Source organism: Danio rerio, chromosome 14, assembly GCF_052040795.2.
Source record: "Danio rerio strain M-AB ecotype USA chromosome 14, GRCz13ab, whole genome shotgun sequence".
NCBI lineage: Eukaryota > Metazoa > Chordata > Actinopteri > Cypriniformes > Danionidae > Danio > Danio rerio.
The window spans coordinates 3,537,751-3,552,477 of record NC_141034.1 but is presented as its reverse complement, the minus strand read 5'-3'; the positions used below and the strand labels follow the sequence as shown (position 1 = coordinate 3,552,477).

General features: G+C 36.6%; 1 protein-coding gene across 1 annotated transcript in view; it reads left to right on the top strand.

Annotated features, from left to right (window-relative positions):
• Positions 1–14,727, top strand: part of bicc2 (bicaudal C homolog 2) — a 44,055-nt gene that overhangs the window by 7,658 nt on the left and 21,670 nt on the right. Inside the window, 10 exon segments of the mRNA NM_203420.1 lie at positions 720–766; positions 2,162–2,231; positions 3,596–3,675; positions 5,542–5,703; positions 5,805–5,858; positions 6,510–6,704; positions 8,777–9,028; positions 12,116–12,247; positions 12,745–12,964; positions 13,295–13,434. Of these exon segments, the coding sequence (NP_981965.1) occupies positions 720–766; positions 2,162–2,231; positions 3,596–3,675; positions 5,542–5,703; positions 5,805–5,858; positions 6,510–6,704; positions 8,777–9,028; positions 12,116–12,247; positions 12,745–12,964; positions 13,295–13,434 (1,352 nt within the window).

Genomic DNA, 14,727 nt, shown 5'->3' with positions numbered 1-14,727 from the left:
ATATATATATATATATATATATATATATATATATATATATATATATATATATATATATATATATATATATATACAGTTGAAGTCAGAATTATAAACCCCCCTTAGAATATTTTATTCTTTTTCAAATATTTCACAAACGATGTTTAACAGAGCAGGGCAATTTTCACAGTATGTCTGATAATATTTTTTCTTCTGGAGAAAGTCTTATTTGTTTTATTTTGGCTAAAATAAATTTTTTTTTAATTTTTCTAAACACTATTTTAAGGACAGAATTATTAGCCCTTTTAAGCTATATTTTTTCAACAGAACAAACCATTGTTATACAATGATTTGCCTAATTACCTTAACCTGCCTAGTTAACCTAATTAACCTAGTTAAACCTTTAAATGTCACTTTAAGCTGTATAGGAGTGTCTTGAAGAATATCTAGTAAAATATTATTATCTGTCATCATGGCAAAGATAAAATAAATCAGTTATTAGAGATGAGTTATTAATACAATTATAATTAGAAATGTGTTGAAAAAAATCTGCTCTCCGTTAAATAGAAACTGTTGAAGAGAATAAACAGTGGGGCTAAATATATATATATATATATATATATATATATATATATATATATATATATATATATATATATATATATATATATATATATATATTGTATAATATATGAAATTGTATTGTACAATATTGTGTTTAAATGTGTGTCTGTCTTTAGCTCCCACAGAAGCTTCTGGACTGTCAGGCGAGGAGTTCTTTGAGAAGGTAAAAAGTTCACTTTACACATCTAACATAAATTTTTAACAATGCCTGATATTTACATTATATTTACATTTTATGTAAACATGTTGAGGTCAGAATTATTAGCCCCGCTTGGAATTTTCAGCTAGAATAAAAGCAGTTATTATATTTAAAAAAAAAAAATTTAAGGACAAAATAAATTATTGGCCCCTTTAAGCTAAATTTTGTAAGACTGTCTACAGAACAAACCATCGGTATGCAATAACTTGCCTAATTACCCTAACCTGCCTAGTTAATCTAATTAACCTAGTTAAGCCTTTAAATGTCACTTTAAGCTGTTTAGAAGTGTCTTGAAGAATATCTAGTCAAATATTATTTACTGTCATCATGGCAAAGAGAAAATAAATCAATTATTAGAGATGAGTTATTAAAACTATTATGAATAGAAATGTGCTGAAAAAAGTTTCTCTCTGTTTAACATAAAATGGAGAAAAAATAAACATGGGGGCAAATAATTCTGACTTCAACTATATATATATATATATATATATATATATATATATATATATATATATATATATATATATATATATATATATATATATATATATATACATTTTCATATATGTGTGTCCCTATGAGAAAAAACAACTTCATCATCCAGAATAAAGTATTTTAAAAATGTAAAACTGCAGTTTTTTATGAGGGTTGTGTTTGGGAAAGAGGACAGAATATACAGTATGTAGTGTTTGTAAGTTACTTTAAAAAAGTAATAGATTACAAATTCCTGACTACTACTGGAAAATTGTAATCTAATTACCTTACTAATGTAGTCAGTTCTTGTCATGTGACTCATGGTTTTCAAGTGGAAGCACCTGGAAAATGTGAGCGCATGCAATATGCACTTTTGTGCACTGTTGTCCTCCTTGGTACTCTAAGTATTGTCATAGAATGGTTCTAAAGTTCTTTAGAGACTGGACATAGACTGCATTTCACAGCAATATTTTAGTTTTTATGCTTAATGAAATCAAAGTATTGTCTGTATTTCCACCTGAAGAAGCAATCACTCTCGCCAGCAGCCATTTCAGCTCGCGTTCTCCAGTAATGTCATTACAATTAAATCCATAAAAATAAACCATACCATAAACCATGAAAGCCCAATGTGTATGTTTGTGGGTCTGTTTAGATCCTCTGTAGTATGAAGTTAAGACATTGATGTAGCGCAGTTCCTGCTTTTTTGTTAAGGAGAAAAGAGTGATTTTGTCCCAAACACACAGACAGATTTGGCGTTATGAAGGCGAAATGAGCAGCTTTGAGATGCTAATGAGTCATTGTGTTTGATGAATGGAGGATCTGAAGAAGCAAATTGAGTGTCATTTGAGCGCCGAGTTTCTCTTCCTCTCACACTCATTGTTTCAGGTGATGCGAGAAACAAACACGCAGGTGAAATGGCCGTCCAAGCTGAAGATCGGCGCAAAATCAAAGAAAGGTGAGGAAAGTCATGCTTCCGCCACTGTCATGATGCTTCACACGCAAGTTTTACAGAGATGTCTTTTTAACACACAAATAATATTATTGAAAAACCATATGCTTTGTTGTTGTAGTTGTTGTGTAGTGTCCTGGGGTCCGTTCTTCGTGCGTGGATTACTTAGCTGGATTTGGTTATTGACGATTTGACATGATCCAGGATCATTCCGTTCTTCAAAACTGAGCTGAGAGTTGCTGTCATAGCAAAAGTTCTGGTAGCTCATACCTGCTAGAGAGCAGGCTTATTTCATTTAAACAGGATTAGATCGGGTCAGTTCAAGCAAAGATAATACTGAAAGTATGTACTAAATGCTGATATTTTCTTACAGTGGCAATAGTCAGGCAGGCAATGGTCAAAACAGGGACAAACAGAAGCATGCAGAAAACCCAAAAGCATAGTCAAAGTACAGGCGAACGGCAAGAAAACAGAAAAATATAAGCTAGGCAAGGGTCAAAAGCACAGCAAGACTAAACAAGGAGAACACTTTGAATTCTAGCTTACAAGACTCAGCAAATTGTGTGTCTGTGAGTGGGGTGTATAGCCCTGGTTATCAGTCCATCATGAGCCTCCAGCTTGTGTAATCAGGTGCAATCAGGAACTGATGTGTGTGTGCAAAAAGTTCTGGGAGTTGTAGTTCATTAAAGTGGCATATTATAGTTCTATATATTATAGCCCTTGCACCTGAGAGGGGAAAAATGCAGATTTTGGAGTGTTTATTTAGGCTAAGTGCAAATAGAGCACCTCGTTGAAAAAAAAAAAGCTCTGTTTGCACGATTTGATTAATATCCTCGTTCCGAATACTTTATAAATAATATTTATTTTAAAATAATAAAATTATAATAAATTCAGTTGTTTATTGTTTTTAGAAAATATCTAAAAAAAATTCAGATAGGCATTTGTAAAATTAACGTTCAAAATGGCTTAAAACGGTTTAATTAATTATTATTATACTATATATATTGCTAAATCGTTATAGCTTTTGTTTGTTTTCGATTGGTTTATTTAATGTTTTTATTATATCCAAAATTTGTACATCTTTAAATGATTTCAATATCGCTATTTTATCTAGATTTATGAAATTGTGTTGAGCCTTCGAAAGGGGAAACGTAATTTGTAACGTTTTATGTTTTTCTGTTGTGTTCATATGTGAATACAAATATGTATACCTTATCTCCAAAATAAATAAAGAAACCCAGCCGCTCGAGGCATCGAGGGAGCTGAATCGAGAATATTGTTATTACTGAAGTTATTATTTTTATCAAATCATTTGTTTAGTAACTTGTGAAGCATGTGGCGTTACAGAAATAATCTGTGTTTCTTTCCAGATCCTCATGTTAAAGTGGAGGGAAAAAGAGCAAACGTTCTGGAGGCCAAACGCAAGATTCTGGAGCTTTTAGAGACTAAGGTAAGAATTTACCCTGCAACATCTGCTTGTTTGATCAGTATTGTGGAGATCTCTCATAGACTACAATTACATGGACATCACTAATCTTATTATTTGCCTTAATCTAAATAAGACAATAATGTGATTTAGTTGTTTACATGAGTGTCTTTGTGAATGTTTCCTTTCATGTTACTGTTTTACATGTTGTCACACTGTTCGATTAACGTCAATGCGTCAGCATTCAATGCTAGTTTCCTTCAACTTTTCATGCAACAACAGTTGGTGTTCATCACGGTATTATATGTGACTTTAGCCATTTAGGGCTCTAGTTTGACGGTCCATGCGCAGAGCGCAAAACACAGGGCGTAAACGCTTTCAGGGCGTGTCAGGACGCGTTTTTGCTAATTTAAGGACGGGAAATCTGCTTCAAGTTCAAGTTCAAGATACATACATAGTTATACAAAGTATGACCAGTAGTGAAATGTAGGAATGTAGAAATGCCATGGCGCATGGTCTAAAAGGGTTGAGTTTATTTTCTTAATGAGTTATAGGTGTGTTTTGAGAATAAACCAAATAGAGTCTCATCTCCCATTCCCTTTAAGAGTCAGCTGCGTCGCGCCAAGAGCGCATTCACTATTTACAGGACGCAAAGTAAGTCTAAGTAAAAAGAAATTAGCATTTCACAAGCAAACAGTTAACAGTTTATTTAACAGAAAACAGTTAAACAGAGCATCTACTGCGTGAGAATGAGAGATAATGGAACTACTTTCACTGTCGCTTTTGGATAGGGAAACCTTTACGCACAGACATCAGTTAGTCTATAAATAAATACTTTTGTTTGTTAAGTGCAAATATTCGTTTCAAAACTATTTCTAAATTCAGTTCTAATTTCCAGCAAACGAATAAATGAACAATAATAACAAAATGTGCTCAAAAACCTGAGTTATATCCTAAAACACATGCTGTGCCTCATATGGTCTAAAACCTGACAGGTGGACAAATCTAAGCTTATTTTTAATAAAACAAATATAAATATGGATATAATAAATAATACTGCTAATAATAATAATATTATTCAAAATCAAATTGTTATGAATGAACTGAAAAAGCCTCCCGAGATGAAGAAGACATAAAAGCAGTGATTTTTCATATTTATGTAGGCTAGAAAATAATTTGTTTGTAATATTTTAATCCTTTATATTTATATCCTATATCTATTCTTATTATATCCTATATATATCCTTAATATTTAAATTTTTTCACATGTAAAGATATTTGCCTATTGCTCTCTTGTGTGTATTAAGCAGTGTGTAAGCGAGGCACAACTCTGCGCCGGAGTTTAGACCGGGTTAGTTTTGGTTTAATGAAAAATCTATTATAGTTTCTCAAAATAGCAACGGGCCAGCGGTCCGCCTCAGAACGCCTTCCTTTTTAGACCAGAACACCTATGGGCGCACATATGAGCGCTAATGCATTTGCTATTTAAACAGCGTAGCGAAACGCCTCAAAACGACTCTTGCGCCAAGCTTAAACTACCAAAAGACTACTGCGTCACGCCTTGCACCACACTGCGCCGGGTGTATGATAGGGCCCATTCTCCTTTGTTTGTTGTCAAACGTTTGACAACTGCCGTCTTGTGTCCTGTCGTAAAATGTAGTGAAACGTCTTACACGATGGTAATAGTTTGATTGCGGTGTTAACCTGTTTGTACTGCACTTCAGTAATGCCACTAAAATAGAAATACTTCACATGTCTTAATCCAATTTCTATGTAGTTCGATTATGACTTTAGTCAGATTAAGGTAATCAAAAATCGCTGTTTACATGGTAGACTCCTAATCAGAGTATTGTCTTAATCCTATTAAAATCTGATCATTGGTGTTAAAAGGTAAATAAAGTGACGCTGAAGATGGATGTCACACACACGGAGCACTCGCATGTCATTGGAAAAGGAGGAGGAAACATTAAGAAGGTCATGGAGGAAACTTCCTGTCACATTCACTTCCCAGACTCCAACCGGAGCAACAGTTCAGGAGAGAAGAGCAACCAGGTGATGGAGATGAAAAACACACTGTTCATTTTTACGCACTGCTGTTACTTCTACAAGATTTTTAGGTAAAAATGTGAGTAAATGTGTGTATGTACCTGCAGGTGTCAATCGCTGGACCGGTTGAAGGGGTGGAGTCTGCACGGAAACAGATCCGGGTCAGTGATGACATCATTATAATGAGGACCAGCAGAGTGCTTGTAACAATTAGAAATAGGATCAATATTATTTTTGACTGTATCCAGTTCTGTTATACTCTGATTAAATGTGTTCTCACTAGGGTTGGGCATCTAAGCTATAATGCCGATCCGATACGCATCTCGATTCAAAGAATACGATTCGATATATTAACGATACATTTGTGACATATTGCGATGCAATACTATATGATTCACACCCATATCACGATAAAATGCGATAATTCAGCACTATCTATGGCGCACCACTAGCTTCATCCGCACACCTGATACACTGAGTTGTAGTGTAAGTGTACACATCCGCAAGTCCGTTGCTAATGCATACTTTATGTAGGTCGATAAAATTATGCGCCAAAAACAGGTTGACAACACTTGTTAATAAATAAAAAATACATTCTATATTAAAAATATAAGTTGTATCTTGGAAAAACCGATGCATCTCGCAAAAACCGATGCATCTTGATTTGCTTCCAAAATTTCATTCATCCTCTGCTGCTCTACCGATGCACTCGCATCATGCACGCGCACGACCGCGTATCGATACATATCGGTTAATCTTCCCATCCCTAGTTCTCACAGGTTTGTGTTGTCATTTGTGTTTGTGACTCGCAGGACCTGCAGCCCCTGGTGCTGACCTTTGACCTCCCGGTGACACTGGCGGGGGGTGTGGTTGCAGATACGAGCTCTCCGGTGATCCAGCATGTGGCGCAGGCGTTTGGAGTCACCGTGAGCTTCAGGACACAGCCCAAACTCTACTGCAGCACCTGCAGTGTCAGAGGAGTCACAGCCAACACTGCTGCACTCAAGGTGATGCAGCACACACACATGCACAGACACACACACACACACACACAAACCAAAACCTCAATTACATTGCGGTCTGATGATCTACAAATTGATCAAATTATGTTTTATTTGACGGTGTTGTTAAAAATAAGTTAATCAATAATCTTATGCATTTTTCACAAAATAAAAATTATGCACACATAATAACTCAATAAAATATTGCCTGGATATTATATAGATATTTACAGTGGGTCCAGAAAGTATTCATAGCGCTTCATTTTTTCCACATTTTTTATGTTAGAGCCCAAAATGGATTATTCCAAAATTATTGGAATTTATTGTTAAATTGTTATTATTCCACAATGGATTAAATTAATTTATTTCTTCAACATTCTACACACAATACCCCATACTGACAATGTGAAAAAAGAGTTTTTGTAATTGTTGCAAATTTATAAAAAAAAAAAAAACAAAAAACTGAAAAATCACATGTACATCAGTATTCGCAGCCTTTCCTCAATACTTTGTTGATGCACCTTTGGCAGCGATAACAGCCTCAAGTCTTTTTGAATATGATGCCACAATCTTGGCACACCTGTCTTTGGGAATTTTGGCCCATTCCTCCTTGCAGTACCTCTCATGCTCTATCAGGTTGGATGTGAAGCAACGGTGTACAGCTATTTTCAGATCTCTCCAGAGATGTTCAATAGGATTTAGGTCTGGGCTCTGGCTGGGCCACTTAAAGACATCACCGAGTTGTTGTGAAGCCACTCCATTGATATTTTGGCAGTGTGCTTTGGGTCATTGTCCTGCTGGAAGATTAACAATCGCCCCAGTCTGAGGTCAAGAGCACTCTGAAGCAGGTCTTCATTCAGGATGTCTCTGCACATTGCTGCATTCATCTTTCCCTCTATCCTGACATGTCTTCCAGTTCCTGCTGCTGAAAAACATCCCCACAGCATGATGCCAACACCACCATGCTTCACTGTAGAGATGCTGTTAGCATGATGATCACCGATGCCTGGTTTTCTCCAAACGTAACAGTTGACATTCACTCCAAAGAGTTCAATTTGAGTCTCAACAGACCAGAGGATTTAGTTTCTGATGGTCTGAGAGTCCTTCAGATGCCTTTTGGCAATCTCCAGGCTGGAGTGGCTTCCGTCTGGCCACTCTACCATACAGGCCTGATTGGTGGATTGCTGCACAGATGGTTGTGCTTCTGTAAGTTTCTCCTCCCTCCACAGAAGAACGCTGGAGCTCAGACAGAGTGACCATCAGGTTATTGATCACCTCCCTGACTAAGGCCCTTCTCCCCCGATCACTCAGCTTAGATGGCCGGCCAGCTCTAGGAAGAGTCCTGGTGGTTAAACATCTTCCACTTAAGGATGATGGAGGCCGCTGTGCACATTGGAACTTTCAGTGCAGCAGAATTTTTTCTGTAACCTTCCCCAGCCTTGTGCCTCGAGACAATCCTTTCTCGGAGGTCTACAGACAATTCCTTTGTCTTCATGCTTGGTTTGTGCTTTGACATGCACTGGGAGCTTATATAGACAGGTGTATGCCTTTTCAAATCATGTCCAATCAGCTGAATTGAGCACAGGTGATCTCTAATGAAGCTCAAGAATGATCAGTGGAAACAGAATGTAGCTGAGCTCAATCTAGAGCTTCACTGCAAAGGCTGTGAATACCGATGTACATGTGAGCTTTCAGCTTTTTTTTTTGTAATAAATTTGCAACAATTTCAAAAACTTGTTTGTCACATTGTCATTATTGTGTGTAGAATGTTGAGGAAATAAACAGAATTGAATCCATTTTGGAATAAGGCTGTAACGTGGAAAAAAATGAAGCGCTATCAATACTTTCCGGATGCACTGTATATCCTAAAAGACAATACAAGGCATATTCACCCACATAGTCACATACTGAATTCATAAATGGTAGTCAAAAACAAAAAAGCTAAAAATTTACATAATATTTTGTAAGACAGTTTTAGCATGGCTAAAAAACTCAGCGGCCCAAATGATTAGGTATTTTAAATCAAATAGTGTGTTTGCAGTGTTAACAGTGTTGTGTTATGGTTTTATGTTGTGCAGAAGGCCATCTGTGTGCTGATGGAGCTGCTGCTGGGGTCAGGAGTGAACGGGGTGATGGTGAGCACACAGCTGGATGTTACTTCTCAACAACACTTGTTCCTGTTGGGGCAAAACGGAGCAAATTTCCTGACAGTGATGCACCAGACACACACACAGATCATCCTGCCTGACCTCAGCTCTCCGCAACACACACCCTCACTGCTGATCCAGGGCACGGCTGACGGAGTGTGTCTCGCGCGACAGCAGCTCATGGTAAAAACACCTGTCTTTAAATCATTCATTCATTCTCCTTCGGTTTAGTCCCTTTATTCATCAGGGGTCGATACAGCGGAATGAACCGCCAACTTATCCCTCATATGTTTTACACAGCGGATGCGCTTCCAGCTGCAACCCAGTACTGGGAAACACGCATACACACTCATTCGTACACTACAGCCTATTTAGTTCATCCAATTCACCTATAGCGCTTGTGTTTTGGACTTGTGGGGGAAACTGGAGCACACAGAGGAAACCCACGCCAACATGGTGGAGAACATGCAAACTCCGCACAGAAATGCCATCTGACCCAGCCGGGACTTGAACCAGCTACCTTCTTGTTGTGAGGCGACAGTGCTAACCACTGTGCCACTGTGTCACCCCATTACCCGTGTCTTTGAATTTTAAAATTCACGTTTTGAAATATTTATTGCATTTTTTATTTGATTTTAATTTTTGTAATGGTTTAGACTTGTTGGGTTTTTGGTATTGAAACAAAATGATCAAAAGTCACAATAATTATTACAATTAATTAAAGTAAAATATTTATAATAATTGAGCAAAATGATTAAATGACAATAATTAATACAATTAATTAAAGTAAAACTAAAACATTTGTTTATTAATTGATTCATTTTCTTTTCGGCTTAGTCCCTTTATTAATTCGGGGTTGCCACAGTGGAATGAACTGCCAACTTATCCAGCACATGTTTTATACAGCGGATGCCGTTCCAGCTGCAACCCATCTCTGGGAAACATCTATACACACTCATTCACACACATATACTACGGACAATTTAGCTTACCCAATTCACCTGAACCACGTGTCTTTGTACTGTGAGGGAAACTGGAGCACCCGGAGGAAACACAAATATGAATGAAGATATGGGTAAAACCTCACTTGTAGTAAGTCAGTGAGGCCTCTCTGAATGTACTACACCCTTTAAAATCATAAAATTACAGTAGGGTGATTTACTGTAAACATTTCTTTAAAAAATGTTGTGTACTGTACAATTATGAATGAAATATGTGTAAAACCTCACCTGTAGTAAGTCAGAGAGGCCTCTCTGAATGCATTACACCTTTTAAAATCATAAAATTGCAGTAGGGTGATTTACTGTGAATATTTATTTGAAATATTTGTGTACTGTACAAACATGAATGAAAATATTGACAAATAATCTCCTGTAGCAACTTGTTCTGGTCTCTGTATAGTTATTACAACCTTCAAAAAACGTAAATTTTTTAATGAAGTACAGTAGTGTTTTTTTTATCAATTTGACCACTGTATGTACAGTAAGGGTGGTTTTGACAAAATATCCCCTGTAGCAAGTTGGTCTGGTCTCCGTAAAGTTACTACAACCTTCAAAATATGAATAAAAGTCTTTAATGAAGTACAGTAGTGTTTTTATTTATCTATTTGACTACTGTATGTACAGTAAGGGTGGTTTTGACAAAATATCCCCTGTAGCAAGTTGGTCTGGTCTCCGTAAAGTTACTACAACCTTCAAAATATGAATAAAAGTCTTTAATGAAGTACAGTAGTGTTTTTATTTATCTATTTGACTACTGTATGTACAGTAAGGCCGGTTTTGACAAAATATCACATGTAACAAGTTGGTCTGGTCTCCTTAAAGTTACTACAACCTTCAAAATATGAATAAAAATCTTTAGTGAAGTACAGTAGTGTTTTTAAATATCTAGTTTCTACTGTATGTACAGTAAGGGTGGTTTTGACAAAATGTCACCTGTAGTAAGTTGGTCTGGTCTCCGTAAAGTTACTAAAATCTTCAAAATATGAATAAAAATCTTTAATGAAGTACAGTAGTGTTTTTATTTATCTTTATTTATCTATTTATCTATCTATTTAATACTGTATGTACAGTAAAGGGGGTTTGGACAAAATATCACACTTAGTAAGTTGGTCTGGTCTCTGTGAAGTTATTACCTTTAAAATATGAATAAAAGTCTTTGGTGAAGTACAGTAGTGTTTTTATTTATCTACTTGACTACTGTAAGAGTGTCAAAACCTTTAAAATCATAAAATTACAGTACGTTGATTTACTGTAAACATTATTTATCAATATTTATGTACGGTAAAAATATGAATGAAAATCTAGGTAAAATCATACCTGTGGTCAGTGAAGTCTTTGGGAATGTATTACACCCTTTAAAAACCTAAAATTAGGGTGATTTACTGTAAATATTACTTCAAAATATTTGTGTACTGTACAAATATGAATGATAATATGGGTAAAACCTCACTTGTAGTACGTCAGTGAGGCCTCTCTGAATGTACTGCACCTTTTAAAATCATAAAATAACAGTAGGGTGATTTACTGTTAGCATTTCATTAAAATATTTGTTTACTGTTTGTTCTCCCCGTGTTGGCGTGGGTTTCCTCCATGTGCTCTGGTTTCCCTACAGTCTAAATACATGCGCTATAAGTGAATTGAGTAAGCTAAATTGTCTGTAGTGTATGTGTGTGGAAGAGTGTAAATGGGTGTTTCCCAGTGATGGGTTGCAGCTGAAAGGTCATCCGCTGCGTAAAACATGTGCTGGATAAGTCAGTGGTTCATTCCGCTGTGGCGACCCCAGATTAATAAAGGGACTAAGCCGAAAAGAAAATGAATGGAGAAATTTCAGTAATATTTGATATTGAGGATATTCAAATAAACAGAGCCAGTTTGTAGTCATAATTAAATGTTTATTTCTCCCGAATTTCCTATTTCACATTCAGAAATTTTATTCATTTCAATTCAAATGCATTTTGTCCAATAATAAGCCAAACAAAATCATATTACCACATCACTTCTTACTGAAATGCTTACAATTCACATTCAGTCATTGTACACATACATGTCATACGCTGCATTTGGAAGTTTCAGATCATTATTTGATATGCAAACTGATGCATAAACACACCGTTCGCAACATATGGGCTGCTCAGTATTTGTAGTATGCATGAAATAATCATCAAACAACATCTGAGAGAAAGCATAATGACTCAGATGCTAATGAATGTGGATTGTGATGATATCCGTAAGCTGGTCTCGTCTCTCTGATTGTCTGTCTGTGGTACAGGACTGTCTGCCCGTCTGCCTGATGTTTGATTTGAAGGACGAGGGAGAGTCGGACCCTCGCAGATTTACCCAGATGATGCAGAACCTGGGCGTTTTCATCAGCGTCAAACCCAAGGTCAAGCAGACAGCAAAGGTACTGCACGCACCTCTCACACACACTTGCAAACTCACATGCTGCATCTCAATTCTCGTACTGTCCATCCTCAATTCATTCATTCATTCACTGACTTTCGGCTTAGTCTATTAATCACCAACTGAATGAACTGCTAACTATTCCAGCACATGTTTTAAGCAGCGGATGCCCTTCCAGCCACAACCCATCACTGGGAAACACCCATACACTCTCATTCACACACAGACACTATGGACAATTTAGCTTATTCAGCTATCGTCTAGCACATGTGTTTGGAGTTTAACAAAAAAAAAATAAATAAAGTGTTACATTAAATTTGAATTGACAGACCCCATCTAAACAATCCCCATAATTCTCCCTCTTCTCAGATGGGATAGCCGGCCAAATCAAAGATCACCATGGGGCAACTTTGACCCACAGGCCCTAGTTTGGGAATCTCCGTAATATTGTTACAGAGTAACTGTGTTGTGTTTTTATCTTTATTTTGTGTTTTTAAGTCAGTGGTGGTGAAAGGTTTGGAGAGAAATATTGTCAATGTGTATGAGGCCAGACGTCTGCTGCTCGGCCTGGACTCCACGGAGGTCTCTGTGTCCACCAAGAGCGTGTGTGAGGTCTCAGTGATGAGCAAACATTCAGTGGACCCTCTGCTGGCCAATAACGGCATCACAGGCTACTGGCTCAATGTGCTCATGCAACAACTGCGCCTCACTGACACAGGTGTGTGTGTGTGTGTGTGTTTGCATATGCCAGTGCTTTATATACAGTTGGACTCAGAATTTTTTATTATATATATATATATATATATATATATATATATATATATATATATATATATATATATATATATATATATATATATATATATATATATATATATATATATATATATATATATATATATACACACACACATACAGGGCTTAACATTAACTTTTTTGAATCCTTTTAACTTCAACTTTATATGTTATATTGTATATTGAGTATATTGTATATTCCCTGATGCTCACCTGTGGTGCTAATGAATAGTGATTATATGTCCCTTCTTAGGTTCTGTGTCCATTCCGGATGCAGTGATTGGCTCTCTGTCTGGGAAGCCCCGCCCCACTCCTCCACCCCCACCCGGATTAGCTGTTTCCTCAGAGGATGGACGAATTGGACTCAAAGGAGTGGAGTCTAAGTTAGAGAAGGTTTGAATGATCTGAATTATCATGTTTGGGATATATTCTTTTACTTAGTACTGAATCTACTGTATGTACTGTATCTCACAACCCATAATCAAAATAAATGTATGTATTTCTTATGGTGCCTTTAATTTTAATGCTGATTTCAATCAAAAAAGAGGGTAACACTTCAGTTTAGGTCACAATTAACAGAATTAACAAACCAACGAGCACTACTAGCTTAATAAACTACTAATTTACTGTTTATTAATATTTAGTAAGGTAGAAGTTGGGTTTAGGTTTTGGGTAGGATTAGGAATGCAGAATAAGATCATACTTTATAGCTACTAATGAACAGTTATTATCTTATTAATAGTTAGGTAATAAGCCAGTAGTTAATAGCATGAGTTGTGACCTAAACTAAAGTGTTAGCAAAAAGAATTCTGCAGTGTATTTTTACCTTTATTGATTGAATTTACACCCCAAAAGTTCAGTAAACTTATGATTTCCAACTGCATTATGCAGGTTGCTGGTTCAAGCCTCGGCTGTGTCAGTTTGCATTTCAGTGTGGAGTTTGCATGTTCTTCCCGTGTTGGCGTGGGTTTTCTCTGGGTGCTCCGGTTTCCCCCAGAAGTCTAAACACATGTGGTATAGGTGAATTGGGTAGGCTAAATTGTCCGTAGTGTGTGAATGTGAATTAGAGTGCATGGGTGTTTCCCTGTGATAGGTTGCAGGTGGAAGGGCATGCTCTGCTCAAAACATATACTGGATAAGTTGGCGGTTTATTCCACTGTGGCGACCCCTGATTAATAAAGGGACTAGGCCGAAAAGAAAATAAATGAATCAATACTATGAAAATAATGTCACAATGGATAAAATTCAATGATCCCGAAAACAGGTATCATAAATAAGTTTTTTTTTAGAAGTAATTTTATGCATCATGAAGTGTTTTATAATGTGATATTATAATATGCATAAGTATTCATTTAACACATCAGTAAGTTCCTTCATTCATTTTCCTTTGGCTTAGTCCCTTATTCATCAGGGGTCACCATGGCGGAATGAACTGCCAACTATTCCAGCATATGTATACCACAGCGGATGCCCTTCCAGCTGCAACCCAGTACTGAGAAACACCCATACACTCTCACATTCACACACACACACTCGTACACTGTGGCCAATCTAGTTTATTCAATTCACCTGTACCGCATGTGTTTGGACTTTGGGGAAACCGGAGCACCCGGAGGAAACCCACACCAACACGGGCAGAACAAGCAAACTCCACACAGAAATGCCAACTGACTAAGTTGAACTCGA